Source organism: Gopherus evgoodei, chromosome 8, assembly GCF_007399415.2.
Source record: "Gopherus evgoodei ecotype Sinaloan lineage chromosome 8, rGopEvg1_v1.p, whole genome shotgun sequence".
NCBI lineage: Eukaryota > Metazoa > Chordata > Testudines > Testudinidae > Gopherus > Gopherus evgoodei.
This window is the reverse complement of record NC_044329.1, coordinates 78,882,581-78,908,019: the sequence shown is the minus strand read 5'-3', so window position 1 is coordinate 78,908,019 and position 25,439 is coordinate 78,882,581. Positions and strand designations below refer to the sequence as shown.

At 44.3% G+C, this 25,439-nt stretch overlaps 1 protein-coding gene and 1 pseudogene across 4 annotated transcripts in view; one reads left to right on the top strand and one right to left on the bottom strand.

Annotated features, from left to right (window-relative positions):
- MTF2 (metal response element binding transcription factor 2) overlaps positions 1-25,439 on the top strand; it is a 55,175-nt gene that overhangs the window by 13,268 nt on the left and 16,468 nt on the right. For 2 of the 4 annotated variants that reach the window (XM_030572123.1, XM_030572122.1), the window contains exons 2-7: positions 10,121-10,173; positions 10,580-10,778; positions 10,914-10,995; positions 13,369-13,464; positions 13,828-13,928; positions 14,308-14,456. In XM_030572123.1, the coding sequence (XP_030427983.1) occupies positions 10,121-10,173; positions 10,580-10,778; positions 10,914-10,995; positions 13,369-13,464; positions 13,828-13,928; positions 14,308-14,456 (680 nt within the window). Of the gene's footprint in view, positions 1-10,120; positions 10,174-10,579; positions 10,779-10,900; positions 10,996-13,368; positions 13,465-13,827; positions 13,929-14,307; positions 14,457-25,439 lie in introns of those variants that run through there. The other 2 variants (XM_030572124.1, XM_030572125.1) reach the window with 2 other exon arrangements.
- LOC115655986 lies at positions 1,815-3,125 on the bottom strand (annotated as a pseudogene).

Sequence of the window (25,439 nt, the reverse complement as noted above, 5' to 3'; positions counted from 1 at the left end):
GTCTAGCCCTGCGTGAAGCTTTCACGCTTCACTTAACAAATATTATCACGCGTACAGCACACGGCTATAAGCACAGGAATATTGTCATTGGCCATGTCCAGCTTCCCATACAGGCATCGCCAGCAGGCTTTTATATGGCCAAATGCACACTCCACAGTAATTATGCACTTGCTCAGCCTGTTGTTGAATCGCTCCTTGCTGCTGTCAAGTTGCCCTGTATGGCTTCGTGAGCTACGGCATTAAGGGATAGGCGAGGTCTCCCAGGATCACAGTGGGCATTTCGACTTCCCCTACAGTGATGTTCTGGTCCGGGAAGACAGTCCCTGCTTGCAGCTTCTTGAAAAGGCCAGTGTTCTGAAAGATGCATGCTTCATGCACCTTTCTGGACTAGCCTACATTAGTGTCTTGTGAAATGCCCATGGTGATCCACAAACACATGAAGAACCATTGAAAAATATCCCTTGTGATTAATGTACTCAGTGGCTAGGTGGTCTGGTGCCAGAATTGGAATGTGCGTGCCATCTATCACCCCTTTGCAGTTAGGGAAGCCCATTTGTGCAAAGCCATCCACAATCTCTCACATTGCCCAGAGTCAGTCTTTCGGAGCTGAGTGCGATTAATGGCCATGTACATTTCCGTCAACACGACTCCAGCGGTCGACTTTCCCATTCCAAACTGGTTAGCGACCGATCGGTAGCAGTCTGGAGTGGCCAGCTTCCACAGTGTAGTAGCCATGCACTTCTCCAGCGACAGAGCAGCTCTCATTCTCATATCGTTGTGCCGCAGGGCTGATGCAAGCTCATCTCACAGTCCCAGAAATGTGGCTTTCCTCATGCAAAAGTTATGCAGTCGCTGCTCATCATCCCACAAGTGCATCACAGTGTGATTCCTACCACTCAGTGCTTGTTTCCTGAGCCCAAAAGCAGCTTCCACTGTGGTCAGCACTTCCATGAATGCCACAAACATTCTCATGTCATAGCTACTATGCGTGGCAAGATCAATGTTGCACTCCTCTTGTCTTTGTAATTTAAGAAATAACTCCACTCCCACTCATGACGTGTTAACAAGAATGCTGCTCGCACTGACCAACAGCTCGGGATCCATTCCTGCAGCGAGAAAAAGGCAGGGCAGGGCGTGCAGTACACAAACTGTTGATAGATGGCGCCAAATGCAGATAGAGCTGGGATGCAAAGCAATGCATCATGGGGCATTGGGACAGGACCCAAGATGCCCCACGACTCCTTCTGCCTTTCCATAAGTCTTAGCGGCAAAGGAGAGAGGTGCTTTGTGGGATAGCTGCCCAGAGGGCACTGCTTTGAATAGCGCTACAAGTGTGAACACACAACAGCGGTTTTCCTTCAGCGCTGTAACTGCCGGAGCTGTAACTTTGCCAGTGTAGATGTGCCGTAATTCTTCAGAGTGATCTCAGAGTTTGACTTCTCTCATAATTGCTTATGTTATCAGATGGCTTTCAAAATCTCCCAGAAGCTATTTCTTTACATGTTTGTGGGATTGGTATTTGAAGGGCACTGGACAGTGTAAATGCAACATATGTAGTACTGTGAAATGTATCTGAAGCAGAATTGAAACAGTATGGCTAGTATGGACACATGGCAGTATCAATACTGCCATCCCACCACTTTCCTATTGTAGACAAGGCTAGGATCTGGATTTCTCATTAAGTTTGTTTTACTTGTTTCCTTTTTATTTGGGGAGGGAGAGAGCATTCAGTTGTAGTTAGCTTTTTTTGAAAATATGTATAATTTTATTTGTCTGACCACAGGATATAGCCACACAGGAAAGCGTTTCAGATGTTAAGCTGTCTCTTCTTTAGCAACACAGTCTTTCTTGAATGGTCCAATGTAAGCTGCCTTTACCCCCACAGCCTGGAAGCATCTGTGATTGAATTTGGAAGTTGTTGATAAACTTAAAGTCCATTTTCTCTGAGACCTGACTCTTCATCTGTACAAGTAGGCATGAGGTTAAGCTACTCTTCTTGCTCCCAACAGCACAGTCAACGTGATACTCACTAGTCACTTCGCTATAGTGGACAGAACTGTCCAGATAGTTAATGCTTATATTAGATCATAATCAGTTGATGCATTGTTTTTTGTTCTGCTTTCCATTCTTGATTGGTAACCTTGACTAATCCTGTAGATCTAATTGATTTCTGTCTAGTGGTGGTACCCCTTCATACTGTCTTGGGCTGCAGAGAAAGCCATGTAAGCAGGTTGCCAAGTGCCAGTGCATGTTACTTTGCACAGATTCTTGAGAGTCTTCAGGGCAGCTTTTTGATGTGCCAGTAGCTGGTGACTCCTTTGGCGACTGTACTGATATTTATATTTCATATTGACCAAAGGTGATTGACACAAGCACCTGCTGTTCCAGCTTCTCTCAGGCCCAGTCCAACTTCACAACAATGATGCCACCATATACTTGGATTTCCATCAAGTGAGATTTCTTCTGCCACAGTGGAAGCAAATGCATCTGAGAGAACACTGACACCCGGATAACCTGGAAATTGACTGTCTCATCCTGCCATTTCTTGCAGTACTTGGTGAAGCCATCATTGTGGGCTTGGGCCAGTCTGTGTAGAAATCATTGCTTGCACTCATTGTTGACGTGCTCAGCAAAAATGGTCTTGAAGGTACAGAGGCCACTGGACATCTGTGTGTATCACACAATGACAATGAGAGGAATCTGTATCATGCTGACTGCCTCTACTACTTCCTTCTTGTTCACCTTAGATCTGGGCCTGTTGACTTCACAGACAGCGTGGAGAATGATAGCCTTTTACCCAAAAAAACTAGTGAGGTGGATGGGTTTGCTGGGGTCATGCTTAGGAAGGCTCTTCACCTTGCCTGATGTCAACGGCTGGGCATGTGGGGCAGGAAGCGCAGGGATCCGTGCCAGGGAACTGAGAACTTATGGTGGAACATCTTGTCTCTGAGTTGACTTGGAAGTTTGTAGTTAGGTTCTGTTGAATTTTTTTCTTCATGCTGTTAGTCAGGTGTTGCTCAGTCACAAAAAGATGAGAATTTTTGCTTTCACCCTTATTTATTGCAATTCTGATGCTTATTAAAATGTAATTTTTTTTTCTGTTGGAATCTTAATGTAAAATTATTTTCATTAAACATTTTGGAGAGAAGAAAGTTGGTACTTGAGGGAGTTTATTTTTGAGTGTTTTTAGAGTAATTTCTCCAACTTGATCTCCCTATCAATTCTTGTTAAACACAGTGGGTCACTGATATTCTACTACTTTTTGTAAATCAGTTTTTCCAATTTAAAATGGCACTAACTATTGTAAACTAGGTGTTGTGAACTAAATTTTTTCTTTCAAAATGTCTTATCCCACCTGATTCCTTGTTCTGTGTTTTGCATCATAGTAATAATCAGCCACATACTCAGTTTCCAAAGAGAACTTTTACATCGAAGGAAAACTGTCTCTTCTTTATCTGCAACCTCATAATCTCAATTTCTGTAATTCAGTTCAGAAGGTTCTCTATCGGCCAGCTGGTCCTACTTCGTAATTTGCTGTGTTTTTTCTTACATGGTGCTTCTAAGAGAAAAGTAGTTTATAAGTCGTCATTATGAAAATGAAATATGTACTGACTGAGTATAGCTTGCTTCCTTTTGTCTGTCTTAGTTTCTCTCCCAACTTAAAACAACAAACAAAAAAAATTAAAATAAATGACACTTGCAAAGGGAAACATTAGGACTGTAACCTTTGCTGCTCTTATTATTTATACTGTGGTAGCACCAAGGAAGCCCAGTTGTGGACCAGGACACTATTGTGCTAGGCATTGTATAAGCACAACAAAAGATGGTTCCTGCTCCATAGAACTTAGGGTCTGAAGTTTATGATGTGTGAAGGACTGAAAGGCTTATTTTGTCTCACTTCACTTACTTTTTCTTTGTCTCCCCACCTTTTTTTTATGCATTAGAATTTCAGGTTCTTTCTAGGGTGGATGACTCTATGGTGACTGGAGGGCTAGTGAAATGACATCCCAAGAATTAAGAGTAAAAAGTCAAGTAAGGGCTTATCTAAACTACTAAGTTAAGTTGATATAAGGCAGCTTATATTGACCTGACTATGGAGATGTACACACAGCAATGCTCCTCCCACATTTAACTCTCCCACTACACTGGCATAATAAAACCACCTTTGATGAGAGGCATAACACTTAGGACAATGTAGTTAGAGCAACGAAGTGTTGGTGCAGATACTACATTGCTTATGTCACCCTAAGTGGCCTTCAGGAAGTGTCCCACAATGCCCATTGTGACCGCTCTGGTCACTGGTTTGAACTCTGCTGCCCTGCAGCCAGGTACACAGGCATGTGCCTCTTCCATTTTAAATTCCTAGGAAATTTTGAAATTGCTTTTCCTATTTGCTCAGTTGGGAGAGCTCACATAGCATCCGATTAGCTGACCACAACAGCTCCCTTCAGCAAATGCGCTCCTCCCTCGAGTACATCGGACATGGTGCATCTGCTGGGCCTGTGGGGAGAGGAGGCTGTGTAGTCACAGCTCTGCTCCAGCCGCAGGAACTTTGATATCAATGGGCAGATTGCTTGGAGCATGGAGGAGAACATAAGAACAACCATACTGGATCAACAAACCAAAGGTCCATCTAGCCCAGTATTCTGTCTTCTGACAATGGACAATGCCAAGTGCCCCAGAGGGAATGAACAGAAGAGGTAATCATCAAGTGATCCATCCCCTGTTGCCCATTCCAATGTTCTGGCAAACAGAGTCTAGGGACAGCATCCCTGTCTATCCTGGCTAATAGCTATTGATGGACCTATCCTCCAAGAACTTATCTAGTTCTTTTTTGAACCCTATTATAGTCTTGGCCTTCACAACATCCTCTGGCAAAGAGTTCCACAGGTTGACTGTGCGTTGTGTGAAGAAATACTTCCTTTTGTTTGCTTTCAACCTGCTGCCTATTAATTTATTTTGGTGACCCCTAGTTCTTGTGTTATGAGAAGGAATAAATAACACTTCCTTATTTACTTTCTCCACACGAGTCCTGATTTTATAGACATCAATCATATCCCCCCTTAGTCATCTCTTTTTCAAGCTGAAGAGTCCCAGTCTTATTAATCTCTGAAGCTTTTCTATACGCGTAATCATTTTTATGTAGGCCCTTTTGGAACCTTTTCCAATTGCAGTATATCTTTTTTGAGATGAGGTGACCTCATCTGCATGCAATAGTCAAGATTTCGACATACCAGGGATTTATGTAGAGGCAATATGATATTTTCTGTTTTATCTATCCCTTTCTTAATGATTCCCAACATTGTTTGTTTGCTTTTTTGACTGCCACTGCATATTGAGTAGATGTTTTCAGAGAACTATCCACAATGACTTCAAGATCTTTCTTGAGTGGTAACAGCTAATTTAGACCCCATCATTTTATATGTATAGTTGGGATTATGTTTTCCTATGTTATTACTTTGCATTTATCAACATTGAATTTTATCTGTCATTTTGTTGCCTAGTCACCTAGTTTTGAGAGATTCTTTTGTATCTCTTCGCAGTCTGCCTGGGACTTAACTATCTTGAGTAGTTTTGTATCATCTGCACATTTTGCCACCTCACTGTTTTACCCCTTTTTCCAGATCATTTATGAATATGGTGAATAGGACTGGTCCCAGTACAGATCCCTGAGGGACACCACTATTTACCTCTCTCCATTCTGAAAACTGACCATTTATTCCTACCCTTTTGTTTCTTATCTTTTAACCAGTTACTGATCCAGGAGAGGACCTTCCCTCTTATCCCATAACTGCTTACTTTGCTTAAGAGCCTTTGGTGAGGGACCTTCTCAAAGGCTTTCTGAAAATCTTAGTACACTATCCCGCTTGTCAACATGCTTGTTGACCCCCTTCAAAGAATTCTAGTAGACTGGGCTTTGGAGTGGAGCACGGTGCAACTCTGGAGCAATGGAGCTGCAGGTTTTTGCCTGGAGCTGGATCGGAGCCGGAGCACAGCTCCAAAGCCCTGCTACTAGATTGATTGATTGAGGCATGATTTCCCTTTATAAAAACCATGTTGACTCTTCTCCAACAAATTATGTTCATCTGTGTCTGACAGTTTTGTTCTTGACTATAGTTTCAACCGGTTTGCCAGGTACTGAAGTCAGGTTCCCAGCCTGCAACTGCTGGGATCACATCTGGAGACCTTTTTAAAAATTGGTGTCACATTAGCTATTCTCCAGTCATTTGGTGCTGGAGCTGATTTAAATGATAGGTTACGGACTACAGGTAGTTTTGCAGTTTCACATTTGAGTTCCTTCAGAACTCTTGGGTGAATACCATCTGGTCCTAGTGACTAGTTACTGTTTAGTTTATCAATTTGTTCCAAAACCACCTCTAATGACACGTCAGTCTGGGACAGTTCCTCAGATTTGTCACATAAAAAGAATGGGGTCACCTAAAAAGAAGGGGCATACAGCAGTGCTGTTCAAAAATCAAGGAGTTGAGGCAGGCATACCAGAAAGCAACAGAGGCTAATAGTCGCTCTGGTGTGGCACTGCAGATGTACTGCTTTTAGAAGGAGCTGCATGCCATCCTCAGCGGAAATGCCACCTCAACTGCCAAAAGCCCTGTGGATACTTTATGGGGGCTGGAGTCAATAGCCAGCGGAGTGAACTGCGAGGTTGATGTAGTGGACAAGGAAGTGGACAAGGAAGTGGAGTTGGAGGAGGATGGGGGACAGGAAACAGGGACATCCGATGGCGTGGCAAGCCAGAACTTCTTTTTAATTCCGGAGCAGTCTAGCAAGTCCCAGCACTCCGGCTCTGGTGTGCCTAATCCAGGAGACAGAAGCTTCGGTAAATTCATTGTGCTTTAATTCTGCAGGGACACATGCTGATCTGGTTTGTTAACCAGGGTAGAAGAGGGATTGAAATAACCAACACAGGTATAGTTTGTATCTGGTTCTCATTCCCCTGTGCAGGTAGGCAGCGGGGCCCTGTGGAAAAATTAGGTTATGCACACTGGGTTGTCCTGAGAATCATCCCAGAGAGAACTCTAGGAAACTTTCATGACGGTAATCTGCAATCCTCTGCCAAAGGTTTCTTGGGAGGGCTGCCTTTTCTTCCCCTGCTGTGCCAATCGACAGTTACTTCTGCAAGCATCATAGCAGCACATAAGAGGGCAGCATACGGACCCAGTCTGCATCTACACGCGTGCAGGAGGCATCCTTGGTTACCCTCAGGAGCGAGATACCCACGGCTATCACCCTCATGTTGAACTCAGCATGGCTGGGAAAGTGAGACAGTTGTGTTTCTAACTTGTTTGGATCAAGTGTGAGTGCACTCACAATAGAGCTGTCTGTGTTGTTGCTTTAGCATCAGCAAAGGTGCCCTGGAAGGTCTTCTCTTGCACACTGGCTGAGCCTCTCCATCTGATGAGACAAAACAAGGAGTAAGGGAGATGTGTTCCAGGAGGTAATGCAATCCTCTGGTGCTTCGAATTGGGAGCAGACAGCATGGAGAGAGGCTACCAATGACAAGCTGCAGATGGACAGTCAGGATAGGAAACAGGCAGGAGCAGATGATAAAGCTGCTCAGGGAGCAAACAGATGTGTTGCGATCTCTGAGTGAAATTCATGTGGAACACATCCATGCTCACTTCCTCCTGCAACCCATACTGAACTGCCTTCTAGGCCCTCCCTACACACTCCTCATATCTTCTAGGGCTGTTTATGCCCGAGGGAGATTTTTCACAATAACAGCTGGACATACATCCAGCAGTGAGAGCCTCATTGGCAATTGTGCTTTTGATGTTCATGTTCCTACCAAACACAGAAATATTTACATGGGTGTGGAATAAAAATGTACTTACAAAAAATGGATGAATCTGTCTCCTCTACACAGTGGTTGCTGCTAAAATTCGGACAGTGCCAGTAGGTGCATTTGCATTGTTTAAATTACTGTGCACACATCAGTCATTACAGGGTTCATGCTATGATGCAAGAAAACAATGCTTGGCTCAATACATTACAGCAGCTTATTGTCAACATCCTCTTAAAGCTTCCCTGTTTTGAATAGCTCCCCTTTGAGCCCCTCTTACAGCTCTGGTATCTGGCTGCTCAAAAGCAGCAGCCAACCGGTCCACATCAGCACTCCACATTGTGGAACCTTCTCCCCCTTTAGCTTCACAAATATTATGTGGAACATAGCAGGCTACTATGACCAATGAAATATTTTCCTGACTGAGGTCTAACCTGCCAAAGAGGCACTGCCAGTGCCCCTTTAAGCCCTGTGCCTGTTGTTGAAGTGCTCCTGGCTGCAATCAAGGTTGCTGATGTAAGACTTCATAAGCCATGGGAGGAAGGGATGAGATGGGTCTCCCAGGATCACAGCTGACGTTTCCACATTTCCCCTGGTCTGAAAAGAAAGTCCCTGCTTGCAGCTTTCTATATAGTGTTCCTCAAGAGGCGTGTCATGCACCTTGACCAGCCCATGTTGCTTTCAGTGAAATCTTGATCCACCAATGCTTGAAATGCCATAGAAAAATAGCACTTTCTGTTGATGTACTGTGTCACAAGGTGGGCTGGGGCCAAAATGGGGGATGTATGTGCCATTTATTGCCCCACCACAGTTAAGGAATCCCACTGCCACAAAATCATCCACTATTTAAAACATTGCCTAGAGTCACAGTCCTTCGTAGTAAGAGACGATTTAATGGCCCTGCAACCTCCAAAGTGGACTTTTCCCCTCCAAACTGGTTTGTAGCTATTGGGTAGCAGTCTGGCACTGCCAGCTTCTACACAGCAATCACCACTGGCTTCTCCATTGTTAAGGCAGTTCTCATTTTCGTGTCATTGTGCTGGAGGGCAGGGGCAAGCTCCACACACAGTTCTGGGAAGGTGGCTTTGCGCATCTGGAAGTTCTGCAGCCACTGCTCATTGCATACCCACATAATAATGCGATCCCACCACTCATTACTTGTTTATCACACTGAGAACCGACGACTGCTCTGTGAATGCCAACAGCAATCTTGAATTGTTTCTGTCCATGTCACACAATAGGGCAGACACCACAGTATCCCAATCAGTTTGTAGCTCATGAAACACTGCAGGATCCAGGTGCATTGTGTTCATAAGGCTCCTTGCAGTACTGGAGAGCTGTGCAGGATCCATGCTTCTTGACAGAGAACTGTGTGCGCAGTTTACAGGCTCTGTTGAAAAGCAGTGCAAAGTGTACTAGGAAGCCCATGGAATGATGGGTCGGAGAAGTTTAGGTTGACTTATCCTGGTAGTGTACCAACTTTAATCCACTATGTAGATAGTGCTTTGTCATCAGAAGAGCTTCTCCCGTCGTCATAGCTATCACTTTTCACAAAGGTGGAGCTTGGCTGAGAAGAGTTGCAGCTGCGCCAATGCAAGTTTATAGTGTAGACCTGCCCTAAGCTATTTTCAAGTTTTTTGTTTTGACTACTGTCTTTTTAGACAAACGAAGAAAAATAAATTTGCTGTTTAAGCGGCTAGGACAACTGAAACCCTGATCTAAATGAATGGAACTTTATTTGTGGCTGCTGTACTAAGTGCTGCACGTCATTTAAATTCTGGGTATCTAAATTTAGCCAAAGTTATATGGAAAATGAAAACTTGCTTCCCACCTCATTTTCCTCATAAATGCCACCAAATTATAGTTGTATTACATAGTACAGAGGTCCCCAAGTTGTGGGGTATGCTGAGGAACATTCAGGGGTATGTGGCTAGGACCTAGGCAAGCTCCAGAGTGGGGGATGGGGAGAGGAAGGTGGGGAGCACCACTCAGTTCGGCCCCTGGTCCTGGTCCTGTGCCTGGGGTCCTGATTGCCAGCCCTGCAGCCTCATCTCCATTCCCGCCCCTGGCTGTGGCCTCATCCTCGGGCCCGCTTACGCCTGTCCATGTCCTTCCACCCCCCGGAGCTGCATCCCTGGCTCCATAGTGTACTTTGAGGACAATCTGCCATATGCAATCTCTCTTGTATAGTTTGTAACTCAACTGTGTGAGTGGAGTCAGAAGAGAAATTGTAGCAAAGTGATGGTCTAGGCATGAAGAATGTTTCTGCTGCCTTTCAGTGTACTCGAAAAATGAGATGGGAAATGTTTTCATTTTCAGGCTGAAGTTAGGTATACTGAGTCAGCCAGAGCATCCAGGGGATCTAAATACAGGTAAATGATCAGCTTGTCCTGGAAGAAGGGACAGTTTGTTCTAAGGACTGAGTGGTAACTTTTGAACTACTAAAATGACAATTTTCTTATCTAGATCCACATTGCCCTTAGACAAGTAACTTCTATCACTGTAGAATAACAGTGATTATATAGGTCACCTTACAAATATGTTTTTATGGCCTCACGTTGAACCAGTCTCTCCTCCTTCCTCCCTTTCCCCCTTAAGTATTGGATTCCCGTGATTGGTTTTGGTGCTTTTTGAAGTGGCAATATGTTTTAGTTATTGATTTATTACACAGTTCTGGGGATTAGCAGAGAGGCTTTTCTTAAGTGCTATTAAGGCAGCTGAAGTACAAGTGACAAGTTTAATACATTATCCTAATTTAGTTTTTTCTTTCTATTTTAGAGACTCTACAGGGGTGGGTAATTCACTGGTCCAAAAACGGTCTCCTTTACCTCGAAACCAAAAGACACCAACATCCTTGGCCAAGCTGTCCTTACGGGATGGACAGAAAGCCAAAAAGCCAGTGTGTAAATTTGAAGAAGGTCAGGATGTCCTAGCGAGGTGGTCAGATGGCTTGTTTTATCTTGGAACTATCAAAAAGGTAAACTAATTTTTAACAGGCAGAAAGTCCTGTAGCATCATACATTAAGCTTGACTGCAACGTTAAATAAAACACTTCCTTATTTTTAACGTTTCTACATATTCACAAAATTGTAATTGTAGCTTTATTTTTCAGATAAACAAATTGAAACAGAGCTGCTTCGTTATATTTGAAGACAGTTCCAAATCCTGGGTTCTCTGGAAGGATATACAAACAGGCAAGAACTTCAATTAAATTATCAATATTTTATTTATTTAGAATAATTTAAATACTAAAGTACAGTGCCCTTGGTAGTCTCTTTAAATGAGTTAAAAACACAAATGCAGTACAGTTTAAAGACCCATCATCAATAAACCATCGCGTGAGGAGGGAGACAGGCAGTCAGTCTTGCAGATTGGGAAATCCTAAATCATATAGGTCAAGGACAACACATTAAACTTCACCAGAAACCCACAGAAAGCTGGTGCAGATTGAGAAGTGCTGATAGTTCATTTATCAAGTGCACCACTGGATTTTGCACCCATCTTCAGTTTTCAGATGGCTTTAAGGTATTGTTTAGAGTGCATTGCTGTTGTGTAATCTTGAGGTGACAAAGGTGTGGATGACAGTTGCAAGGTCTGTGTCAGAGAGGAACAGTCACATCTTCCTGGCCAAATGTAAATAATGGTAAATGGACCTGGTCATTACTGCTACCTATTTGTTAGGCTAAACATTTTTCCTGCCATCTTAATGTGAAATGTCTTCATACTTGTATCAGATTTTAAGAAAAAACAAAATCTCAATTTTAAGAAGTCACATTCTTGTTTGTGTGGAAGAAGCACCATAGGCACATCTGCAGCAGAAGCTAAACTTGTGCTAGTATGATCTAGCCAAATGGACATGGGGCTAAACTAATGCTGCACACTTATGTGCATAATTTTATATAAATAGTGATTTTCCCCCCTCACAGGATTTTTGAGGATTATTTAACAGTGTTAAAGAAATGCAAAGCACTATAGACGAATCTTTCAAAAGCTATGAACATAAATTGCACATAAAGACTGTATGTAAAGACATAATAAAATTACTGAACATAATGTTTCTGCATACAAAACAAAGCACACAGTTGCCTAGAATTTGCAGATGCATCTTTTTGATTCTGCACCTATATTAAATAGCAAAATAATTGTTACTGCAGAGTTAAGGTTGCAGTTATAGCTCATGCCCCTCCAGAATGTCAGGTTTAGCAAAACTCAAACTTCTAAGAACCCAGGAAGTAGTCAAGGTAAGCACTCATGCAACCTTAATTGTATCCCTCTGGAGCTGGCAATAACCACTAAGAATTAGCTGAATACACTCCAGGTGCATTCACTTTGTTGGGTGCAGCTGTATTGAATAGTGAAGGAAAAAACTGGAGCAGTTTAGAAGAGCTGGGATTATAATAGGAGATTTGGGTCTGAGTCACCCCCATCCCATCCGCCTCCCCCTATGTGTACTATCAAAGAAAAGAGGTGTGTATATGCCTTGAGGTTCCAGTTTGCATTGCTTTAATACAGAATTACGGAGGTTGTCAGTAGCAGGGCTCTGGGGTCTTGTTGCTGTGGGTATTATGAGTACTGAGGTAGCATATGGGAGCAGTCTGTGGATCTAGTGATGGGGAAAGTATAGGTTTAGATGTTATCTTGAATGCAAATGTGAAGGAGTTGTAAAATTTAACTGTCACTACACTTGTAAATGGGTAGGAAGTATGTCGGGGCGGTAATTAGGCTCAGTGTTTGAGCATAGGACAAATGTAGGTAGCACCTGCTCATTGTAGTGAAAAGCTCCAGAGTGGGCTTGTGTGTGTATTGGGGCGTTGCTCAAAAGGCAAAGTTAAGGAAGTGAGGCTGTTTACCTTAACTATGTGTCTTCTGGTTTTCAGAAGTTTGAGTTTTGCTGACCTTAGCATTCTAGAAGGGCACATGTTATCACTGAACATACTTATGTCCACATTAATGAAGTCTTTTGTCATTTAACTTCCTTGTTTTTTAAACAGAAAAAAATGTTTGTTGATAGAAGTTAGCGACCATTTAGACAGTTGTATTTCTTACCTGGGTTTGTAGTTATGCTTTTGAGGCTAGATAATAATCGAAAGACCTAACTTGTATAGTGCTTGTCGTCATTATCCTGATTTTTCAGAAAGGAAACTGAGACACAGGGTGGTGAAATGCCTTGCCCAAGGTCATCCAGCTAGGAATAGTCCCAGTAGTCTCTTCAGTACGCCACACAGTTGCTATGTGCTTCCTCCTTCCTTTATCCCCTCCTGTATGTTTTTGTTATAGTGGAATGGGGTTAATGGTCATGCTTTGAAATGTTTGCAATGTGTTGTTACCAACAGTGCTGGTGAGAAATCTGGTCTGTGTCCCAAAACTAAACAGGGGTGATGAGTATCTTAACTATTTTGTGGATTACTCTGTATAGCATAAATCTGCTCCCTGCAATGCATACGCACATGACTCAGACTACAAAAAGAAAAGTAATTAATGATTGTCCCAACTAAAGATTTTAGTCTAAAAAAAGATTTAACTGGGAAAATTCTATAAAATGAGTTACACTTTTTGTCTATTTTTAGGAGCCACTGAAAGTGGGGAAATGGTCTGTACGATATGTCAGGAAGAGTATTCCGAAGCACCTAATGAAATGGTTATATGTGATAAATGTGGCCAAGGTAACTTCTGTTTCTTCATGTTTTGTTCCATTTAAGACATTTTGGTTTGTCAGCTGTGGCCAATGGAAAGGCAAAAGAAGCCAGAACAGGGGTCAATGCTTGACTACTTTTGGCTTGAGTTTTGTAATGTTTAACAGTTCTTGTTTGTCGATTTGTGAATATAGTTTTTACCACAAGAACTTTAAAAAGAGCATTTGGAACACTATTGATCTTATTACCTGATCATAATCTTTTCACTTTAATGAAGAACATTTTACTTCAGTTTTAAACAACTTTTTTTCTTAAACTTTTTAGTTCCTATAAATATGGGCAAAGTCTTTAATGGGTTTCTTTATAACAGTAAAATCTGTATTTTGAATTCAGGTTATCATCAGCTGTGTCACACACCAAATATTGATTCCAGCGTGATTGATTCAGATGATAAATGGCTCTGTCGACAGTGTGTGTTTGCAACAACAACAAAGGTGTGTTAATGGAAACAAATTTTTGTCTATCAGGCTGACATAATTTGTACATCTCCTCCTCCATAGTATTTGTATGGTGGTTAATGTAAGCTTCTTATGTGTGAGGCTGAAAATGACTAACTAGTGCTCTTTGAGAAACTTCCCACAATTCCTGGCTTTGATGTGGATGGGAAATTTTTGTGAGCAAATTGGAAGCTATGAAATTTTATTATTTTTTCAAAGGCTATTTTTAATAAAATAGCTGGTATATCAAGATTGCAGGTAAAATTCTTATAAAAGTATTTTTATAACTATATACGCCTTTGTGTTGAAAGATTTTGTAATTTTGCATAACTACACTTATTGTTTTTTTAAAAAACATGGATCTGTTTTGTTCCAGAGGGGTGGTGCGCTGAAGAAAGGACCAAATGCCAAAGCGCTACAAGTCATGAAGCAAACATTACCATACAACGTAGCAGACCTTGAATGGGATGCAGGCCATAAAACCAATATCCAGCAATGTTACTGCTACTGTGGAGGCCCTGGAGAGTAAGTAAATATAAATTCCCATCAAAAGCGCTTTTTCCTTCATGCAGCTCTACAAACTTTGGCCTTTGTTCTGAAAGCACTTCGGCTTGTGGTTAACTTTACTTAACTGTTTGCCGAATCAGGGCCTAACTATTTTTTCTTCAGTACTTAGTGTACATGATGGTGGGGCTGAGGCGCAGTTAATAAAGCATTGAGCTTTGAAATAAACATGTTTTCTTTAATATATCTTGTGGTAAGCATTGTCCTTGCCCCAAGGAATATTTTTTTTTGTTCTTTATACAGCACCTGACACAACGTGGTCCCAGTCCATGAGTAGAGTTCCTAAGTACAATAGTACAAAATGATGCATTATATTATTGCATCAGGTCTTCACATGTATCTAGCTATCTGTTCAGGTTTTATCATGCCACCAATGAGAGTTGTAGCTGTGAACGCCTTCTACAAAAATCACTGCTTTCATGGCATTACTTCTGGTCTATATTTGAGGTCAAACATACAGAGTAGCTGGTGGCATTGCAGTTATAGGCAGTGGTAATAATGGAACTGTGATACTGAGGAAGAAAATGGAGTTGAATTTTGATATTGGCACAGTTGACTTTAAGCCAGTGTACATACTTTTAAGTTCTCTGGAGGAGCAGCGAATGACAGATGTGCCTAAAATGAGATTCTGTTGAAGAAATTACTTGATTTGTAGCTTTTAAATATTTAGGTTTGAAGATACAAATGCTGACTTCTCAGAGGATGTCTAGAGGCTGTTACACTGAGGTAACTGCCTCTTGATTTAGCCACTTGGTTCTTGTTTCAGCAAACCCTTATTCCTGGGAGTATTCTTCTGAAATTAGTGTAGGGCCATGTCTATGCTACTAGCTGAATTGGCATTGCTGCAATTGATGCAGTAGTGTTGATTTAGCAGGCCATGTGAAGCAGGCCATAGTCGATGGGAGAGCATCTGCCATTGACATAGCGTGGTGTAGACGCTGCTATAAGGAGACCAAAGTTACGTCAAAGAATTACAGCATTACTGTAGACCAGCCCTAAGACTGGTCACGTGAACAACAGGAGTACCCTGCTGAATAAGGGTTTGCAGAACTGTGACTTCACATGAGGACCAAATTAAAGCAATCTGGGGTAATAGTACACCATAACATGGGGTCTCCTATGACTCTGCCTCCTTACCATGCCCAGCCCCACACTTGGAGTGGTTGTGGCAAGAGGGCTCCTTTTTGTCCCAGAGTGGCATTAGGAGGCCCTTTTCTCCCTTGAGCAGGAGGTGATCCTCTCTCTCCACCCTGAGGGGAGAGGGTGAAACTGGGTGCCTTCCTGTTCCTGTCCCAGCAGCTGTGGTATTTCCTTGGATGAGTGGATTGGGCTTGTTATGATTGGGGCAATTCACACTTCTCAGGACATGTCTACACTACAAACTGGTTAATGCAAGGTGCAGTAGCATGAAACTGGTGCAGTTAGTATAATGTGCTTTCATCGCTGCTGCATGTACTCAAAGGGAGTGCTTGTGGTGACACAAAGTGCAGTGTACCATGGATAGGTATTCCAGTGTGCCACATACCACGTTCCAGTGAAGTGCCTTGTAGGGAATTTTCGCAATGCATTGTGGGGCATGCAGAGGTGACTGGGAGTAAGGAGTCAAGTTCCCATCTTGCAGCTTTTTCCATCCCCTTAATGCCATCCTTATCTTGTGATCTTTTGCTCCTTTTTAAAAATTCCAGACTCTTGCAGCACTTGTTGCTGTCTGCCATTTCTGACAAAAGCATGGAGTCTGGACAGCTCTATGCTGTTGTCATGAACACTGCAAACAGAATGAATGAGCCTCTAGTAATTGCAGAGCTGCAGGAGATACTGCAACGGGGAAATCATGATGATTTGTTTCAAGACATAATGTTAAGGGACATTGCGAAAAACAATTGGAGCTTGGTGATGATCATGGCCAGCTGCTGACAGGGCTGTTCTGGGCTTGAGAAACAAGCACAGATTGGATCACGTCGTACTGCAGGTATGGGACAAGCTGTAGCTGCAGCACTACAGGATGTGAAAGGCCACGTTCCTGGATCTGTTAGCCGAATTTGCCCCAGTCCTCCAGAGCATAGTCATAAAAATGAGCTGTACTGGCAGTTGAGAAGTGAGTAGTGATAGCACCATGGAGGCTTACAGCCTTGTATTGCTGCTGGTCAGTGGGAAATCATTCTGAAGTTGGAAAAGGCAGAGTGGGGGCTATTGTCATGTATATATGTAGGGACATTTATCATCTCCTGTTACACGGAACTGTGATGCTCTGCAATGTGTAGGGTATTGTGGATGTATTTGTAGCTATGGGTTCCCGAGCTGCAGTGGGGTGGTAGATGGCGCGCACATCCCTATTTTGTTCCCACCCAGAGGACACCAACAGAAGGGGCTTCTTTCCTGTGGTTATGAAAGCATTGGTAGATCACCAGGGGTGCTTCACTGTCATTTGTGTGGATTGGTCTGGGAGGGTTGCATCTTTAAGAACACAGGGCTGTTAATGAATCTGGAAGCAGGGATGCTTTCTCCTGACCGGCAGATTGCTCTTAGCGATGTTGAAATGCCAATAATGATCTTGGGGGACTCGGCCTACCTCTTGCTCTCCTGTCTTACAAAGCTAAACACTGGCCACCTCGACACCATCCTGGAAAGATTCAGCTGCTGACGCAGCAGCACAGAATGACAGTTTTGAGTGTATATTCATCAGGTTGAAGGAGCACTGTGGCAGTGTTTACTACCAGATTAGATCTCAGAGAGAAAAATATTGCAGTGGTTATAGCTACCTGTTGTATCCTTCATACTACCTGTAAGTCAAAGAGGAAAAGTTGCTGCATTGGTGGAGACAGAGGTGGAAAGTGGCTGTGCGCTGACTTTGAACACGCGGGCCATTAGAAGAGCTCAGTGTGGGGCTATGTGGTTGAAGGAGACCTTGAAAGGAGCAATTTAATGGTCATTCACAGTAATGGGCTGTTCTTCTTTGAATGGAGTCCCAGTGGGCGCTCCACTTTAGGTGATTGTGTGCCCCTGCGCCTCTAGTTGGAGAATTTCAGCAGCAGTACCTGGCTGGGCCACACATGCATTCTCACAGTCTCGTGCCTGCAGCAGCGTTTAACTAGCAATGCGTGGCTGCCGCCTCCATCTCACCCCCCCCGACACACCCCATTCCTTTCAACTGCTCTTGGTCTGAGTTGGAGCTCCGACAGTGCCTCACTAGCTTTGCCTTCGTGTTAGCAGTGCATAACACCTAGATTAGTGTTGGTCTATAATAGTTAGAGTAATTCATTAAGAAATTTTTTTTTTTATATTTCTTCCCCGTTTAAAGGATTTTTTTAAATCATTTTGTCCCACTTGAGATATTCTTCAAAATGCCAGGATCTCTAGGCTTTAAATGTTGCCTCTCCTGCCACGAGGCAGTTCCACTTTCAGGTGGACATTCAATGTGTCTAATGCTTAGGGGAAAACTCGTACCCCAAAAGTGCACCCTTTGCCACAACTTCGAGGCTCGCACAAGAAAGTACGTCGCGTAACTTAAATCCATTTCCCTCACCCCCAGTCTGTAGACCAGGGCTAAGAGGAAGCATTCCACGATTCAGGCTCCAGCATCGGTACCGACCGCACTGCGGCAAAGTACCTATCAGTGGGCCAGGACTTCGGTACTGTCAAAGCCATGGTCCCGAAGTGGACAGACTCTAAAAAGGAAGGCAGAGAAAAGACTGCCCATTCCACTATGGCACAGGCAGCAACAACTAAACACTTAGTATCCAATGCCTCTGCAGTTTCTAAGGCATTGACACCACCTGCTAGCTCCTTGCCACATTGCAAGGATGCATCAGCAGTAAAACTTGCTCCGTCCCTCCCAGTGAAGTTGATGTCGGCACCTATTCCTCAGGTGCCACAATACCTCTTGGCACCGCTGCAAATGCAGATGGCACTGCCAGTACCTAACGTACAGCAGTTTCTTGCACCTACGCATCTGTCAGTAGCCCTGGCACCTGATTTGCCTCTCCTTGGTACCGATATTGTCTTGCTGTTTTCACTACCACTGTCTCTTCAGCGAGGAAGACAAGCAAGGGGAATTTTTTTCGTCCCAACACTCCTCAACTTTGCAAGGCATTATCAGATCTGAGCCACAAGTGCAGCCTAAGCATCACCCAGATCAGATTTCCCCATCACAGTGGCCCTCGGACCCATGGGCAACCTACAGCCAATACTACTCTGAACACTCGAGAGGTCCCAGGGAAGCTCAGAGTACGGGCGGCCAACCTGAAACTGAGAAGAAGCCAGAATTTACCAATGTACATTGCCAAAGAGCCACAGTAACACAGCAGCCCCCCATCAGCTCTCCTCCCCCTCCCACCCACTGGCAGCCCTCCCCACATCTCCTGATCAGCTGTTTTGTGGCATGTATGAGGCATGGGGAGGGGCGGAGGAAGAGCAAGGGCATGGCAGGCTCAGGGGAGGGTGTGGGAAGGGTTGGAGTGGGGGCAGGGTCTGTGGCAGAGCCAGGGGTTGAGCAGTGAGCATCCCCTGGCACATTGGAAATTTGGCACCTATAACTCCAGCCCCAGAGTCAGTGCCTATACAAGGAGCCCATATTAACTTATGCGGCTCTTCAGGTGGCTCCGGAGCTACAGGTTGGCCACCCCCGACGTAGTCTCCTCACCAGCGTTAGCAGCACCATTTGACCCTTCCCATGTGCAATCTTTCAAGGAAACAGAGGAGGTTGTGCACCAGAAGGCTATTCCTGTCACCAATGCTCCTCCCTCGCCTGATGAGACCATCATGCCTTGGCCACCTACTGCTGGAGATGAATTCACACAGTTTCAAGATCTATTTAAAAGGATGGCTGACATGCTCCAAATACCCCTCAAGGAAGTCACAAGCACAAGCTCTTGGACATACTCCACACAACTACCTCATCTAAGATCTCACTGCTGATTAATGCTGCAATCATGAAGCCCACCACGGCCTTCTTGCAGACCCCTGCCACAATCCCACCAACACATAAAAGGAGGAGGATAAAAAATGTTACATCCCTTCGAAAGGACTAGACTTTTTATTCTCTCACCCTGAGCCAAATTCTCTGGAGGTAGACTCACTTAATGAAAGTGGTTGGCAACATTATTCCAGGACCACCCTGTATGACAGAATGGAAGAGACTGGATCTACTGCAAGGCCTATTCATCAGCAACTTTACAATTTAGAATCACTAATTATGAAGCCCTAATGGCAAAATACAACCACATGAATTATTCCAAACTCTCTAAATTTATTGACTGCATACCTGTATTAAAAAAAGAACAATTTATATCACTCATCTCAGAAGGATACCTGTTGGCCTGCACAGCCCTTCAGGCATTGTTGGATTCCGTTGACATGACAGCTGTGTCCATCACTTCTGCCATTGTAATGTGCCGAGCCTCCTGGCTTCACCTGTTGTGGTTTCCAAAGTAGAGTGCAATCCAAAGTAGAGGACCGCCCCTTCGAGGGTCCAAAACTGTTAACTTTTAAGACCGATGAATCCCTCCTCTCACTAAAGGATTTGACAACCGCTCTCAGATCTCTTGGCATATATACACCTGCAACACAACATAAACAGGGCAGGTATTACATCTCACAACATTTAAACAGGCTCCCTGTATGTAGACCCAGAGACAAGAGGATCCTTAGAGGCGCGGACAAAGGCCACCAAGAGTAAAACAAACTCTTTTCAACCCACCGCACCACCACAACCTATCCCAAACATCAATTTGAAGGTTTGGTCAAGGGCTTAGCAGACATCCCCCAATTTCCAGTGCTGACACCACTATCCATCAACCATCCATTTCCAGATTATGTAATACTACTCTACTCAATATGGCAAACCATCATTTCCAACAAAAGGGTATTGGAAGTCATCAGAACAAGATACTCCTATCCTGTTCTCCATCCCCCTCTATCCACCCTCCCTCTCCATCCCTCCTCAGGGACCCATCTCATGAGCTCCTCCTGAGACAGGAAGTAGAGCACCTTCTGCAACTCGGTGCAGTAGAACCGGTGCTGCTACAACACACAGGGAAAGGGTTCTATTCTGGTTTATTTTTTAACCCAGAAAGTCTGGGGGACTGAGACCTATTCTCAATCTCAGGAACCTAAACAAATTTGTCAAAACACAATTCTGGATGGTTACTTTTAGCAACAATCATTCTAGCTCTGGAACGAGGAGATAAGTTTGTAGTCCTCGACCTGCAAGATGCTTATTTTACATCACTATTCATCCAGCACACAGACTCTTCCTCTGATTTGTCCTTGGGCAGGATCAATATAAAAACCTGGTACTTCCTTTTGGCCTTTCCACAGCTTCCCGAGTGTTTTCCAAAGTTTTGGCAGTGGCAGCAGCCCACTTACGCAAGCAAGGGGTCATGATGTACCCGTATTTAGATGGTTGCCTCCTCAGGGCTCCTACTTGGAAAGAAGCCATCAAAGCCACACAAAAGATGTCACTCTTCACAAAGCTCAGCCTGCAAATAAACCTTCAAAAGTCAACATTAACACCAGTTCAGAGATTTCTCACCCTCTTTACCATTTCACAGATTTGTCACCTTAGCGTCTAGTGAACCTGATCAATACCACAGTGAGCAGTCCACAAACATCCGTCAGGACCTGCCTCTGACTACTGAGACACATGGCGGTGACCACTTATGTCGTCTGACAAGCAAGACTGTGCATTTGCTGCCTCCAAGGGTGGCTCAGGATGGTGTACCTCCCACACAAACGCAGTCTGAAAAAACTTTTAAACATGCCAACAAAAGTCAGACTCCCTTCAGTGGTGGACCCGCTTGCACAATTTGTGTGTAAGTGTCCCTTTTCTACAGACATCCCCCGAACTGATAATCACAACAAACTCCATATTGGAGTGAGGTGCCCACTTAAACAGTCTCACCATCCAGGGCAGATGGTCGTCTTTGGAATCAACACTACACATCAATGTTCTGGAACTGCGAGCCATTCACAACGCTTGCACACATTTCCTGCCTCTGATCAAAAACAAGGCCATGCAGAGCATGACAGACAATGTGACCTGGATGTTCCACGTAAACAAACAAGGAGCAAGGTCACACTCCCTATGTACAGAGGCCATAAGGCTGTAGATACGGTGTAGTCAACACACCATCTCCATATCAGCCACCTACCTACCAGGATCTCAGAACATCGCTGTGGACATGTTAAGCCAAAATTTCTCCCACGACCACGAGTGGGAAATAAACACCTCAGTAATTCACAACATATTCCAACAACGAGACTTCCCCATAATAAGTCTATTTGGCACGAGTCAACACCAAATGTCCAATGTTCTGTTCCAGAGCAGGCCTTGGGACCAAGATCCAGGGGTGACACCTTCATCTGATGGGACGTAAATTTCCTGTATGCCTTTCCCCGACCCTGTTGCTGGCCAGGGTTATCCACAAGATCAGAACCGATGAAGCCATCCTGATAGTCCCAGTCTGGCCCAGGCAAACCTGGTATCTATATGGACAACAGATGATTCTCATGTCCTCCCACCTCTTCCGAACCTCTTGTCACAGGATGCAGGCCAAATCTTGCAGCTAAACCTGGAGACGCTCCACCAGAGAGCTTGGCTCATCAGTAGTTCCAAAGCTAGGAGGAGATCTGTTCTGAGGAAGTTAGACATCTTGTTCAACAGCAGACACTTGACGTACCTCCACAGATGGAAGAGATTCCACATGTGGTATTTAAACAGAGGAATAGAAGCCACTACCGCTACTCTGCCAATAGTCCTGGATTACTTTATAGGGTGACCAGATGTCCCAATATTTAGGCATTTGCCCTGTGTCCCAATCAATTGGTTGGTTGGGATGCAATTTTTGTCCCGATATTTTTGCAGCACACTTCTTCTCCCCCCCCCCCCCCCAAGTGTCCCGATATTTTCTTCCTCTCATCTGGTCACCCTAATTACTTACTCCAACTTAAGAAATTGGATCTCTGAATGAGCTCTTTATGAGTTCAGATGGTAGCGATCACAACCTTCCACCACAAAGTCAATGGGGTCTCAGTCTTTGCACAGCCAATTACCGGAAGATTCCTACAGGGCATACGTAACATCTCCCCAGAGCCCCAACTCCTCCATGGGACCTCACTTTAGTGCTTCAATCCCTCCCAAGTGACCCTTTCAAACCTTTAAGTGCTCACTACTCCACCTGTCCATGAAAGTTGCTTTTCTTGTTGCCATCGTGTCTGCAAGACATGTAGAAGAACTTGGGGCCCTTATGGGGGAGGATTGGACAAATGACCAGGGAGGAGCATAAAAATATTGCTCAAGCATGTAGGAGTGAAATTAGGAGGGCCAAAATCACACTTGGAGTTGCAGCTAGCAAGAGATGTTAAGAGTAACAAGAAGGGTTTCTTCAGGTATGTTAACAAGAAGAAGGTCAAGGACAGCGTGGGCCCCTTACTGAATGAGAGAGGCAACCTAGTGACAGAGGATGTGGAAAAAGCTAATGTGTTCAATGCTTTTTTTGCCTCTGTCTTCACGAACAAGGTCAGCTCCCAGACTTCTGCACTGGGCAGTACAGCACAGAGAGGAGACCAGTTCTCTATGGAGAAAAGTGGTTCAGGACTATGTAGAAAGCTGGACGAGCACTAGTCCATGGGGCTGGATGCGGGGCATCTGAGGGTGCTAAAGGAGTTGGCAGATGTGATTGCAGAGCCATTGGCCATTATTTTTGAAATGCATGGCTATTGGGGGAGGTCCCAGATGAGTGTAAAAAGGCTATAATGTAGTGCTCATCCTTAAAAAAAGGAAGGAGGAGGATCCGGGGAACTACAGGCCAGTCAGCCTCATCTCAGTCCCTGGAAAAATCATGGAGCTGGTCCTCAAGGAGTTATCAGTCCTGATCCTTTTCTCTCCTCTAAGTGCTTCAGAAACAGCCAGCATGGATTCATGAAGGGCAAGTCATGCCTGACTAACCTAATTGCTTTCTATGATGAGGTAACTGGCTCTGTGGAAGAGGGGAAAGCAGTGGACGTGTTATTCCTTGACTTTAGCAAAGCTTTTGATACAGTCTTCCACAGTATTCTTGCCAGCAGGCTAAAGAAAAATGGGCTGGATGAACGGACTGTAAGGTGGATAGAAAGCTGGCTAGATCAGTCAGGCTCAATGGATAGTGATCAATGGCTCCATGTCTAGTGGGCAGCTGGTATCAAGCGGCGTGCCCCAAGGGTAGGTTCTGGGGCCAGTTTTGTTCTGTGTCTTCATTAAAGATCTGGAGGATGGCATGGACTGCACCCTCAGCAAGTTTGCTGATAACATTAAACTGGAAGGAGTGGTAGATACAGAGGGACCTAGACAAATTAGAGGATTGGGCCAAAAGAAATCGGAGGTTCAACAAGGACAAGTTGAGTCCTGCACTTAGGACGGAAGAATCCCATACACTATTACAGACTAGAGACTGAATGGTTAGGCAGCAGTTCTGCAGAAAAGGACCTGGGGTTATGTGGATGAGAAGCTGGATATGAGTCAACAGTGTGCCCTTGGTGCCAAGAAGGCTAACGGCATTTTGGGCTGTATAAGAAGGGGCATTGCCAGCAGATTGAGGGACATAATTCCCCTCTATTCGACATTGATGAGGCCTCATCTGGAGTACTGTTTGCAGTTTTGAGCCCCACACTACAGGAAGGATGTGGAAAAATTGGAAAGAGTCCTGTGGAGGGCAACAGAAATGATTAGAGGGCTGGAGCACGTGACTTATGAGGAGAGGCTGAGGGAATTGGGATTGTTTAGTCTGCAGAAGAGGAGAAGAATGAGGGGGGATTTGATAGCTGCTTTCAACTTCCTGAAAGGGGGTTCCAAAGAGGATGGATCTATACTGTTCTCAGTGGTAGCAGATGACAGAACAAGGAGTAATGGTATCAAGTTGCAGTGAGGGAGATTTAGGTTGGATATTAGGAAAACCTTTTTCACTAGGAGGGTGGTGAAGCACTGGAATAGGTTACCTAAGGAGTGGTGGAATCTCCTGCCTTAGAGGTTTTTAAGGTGAGGCTTGACAAAGCCCTGGCTGGGATGATTTAATTAGGGATTGGTCCTGCCTTGAGCAGGGGGTTGGACTAGATGACCACCTGAGGTCCCTTCCAACCATGATATTCTATGGCACACCCACCATATAAGATCTTTCTTAAGAATAAGGTCACTCCAAGGCCGCACCCAAAGTTTCTATCTAAAATCCCTTCTTCATTATACATTAATCAACCCATTCATCCTCCCATCCGTTTTCTAAATCTCAGAAGAACAAACAAGAGGTGATATTCCACATCCTGGATGTCCAAAGGGCAATAGCCTTTTATCTAGAATGGACCAAAGTGTTCAGAAAGACTCCTGAATTGTTTCTCTCCACGATGGAAAGGTCTAAAGGCAAACCCATATCTAAGCAGAGACTTTCCAAATGGATTTCTGGCTGCATCCAGCTTTGCTACATCCAACATGAACTGCAGCCTCCATCATGGATCAGAACACAGTCCACAAGATCCATAGCCACATTGGTAGTCTTTTTGAACATGCCTCTTATGAACGACGTTCTTATCACTAATATAGGTTAAGCAGCCACTTGGACATCCTCTCACACGTTCATACAACGCTACGGGATTGACCAGGACTCAGCCTCTGACACTCGGCTGAGACACAGTCTTATTGTCCATTCAGACCTAATTCCGAAGCCCCTTCTTTCCCTTGAGTGGCACTCCTCTACAGGCACTTAAAGTGAAGCGCCCACACGGACTCCACTCGAAGGAGACGGTTACTCACCTCGTGCAGTAACTGAGATTCTTTGAGATGTGAGTCCCTGTGGGTGCTCCCCTACCCACCCTCTTCCCCTCTACTTCAGAGTTCTGATTGAATCCTCTGTGGTAAAGGAGAGCAGGTGAGGGCAACTGCACAGTACTAGATAATCGCCGATGCAGGCACAAGACAGGATG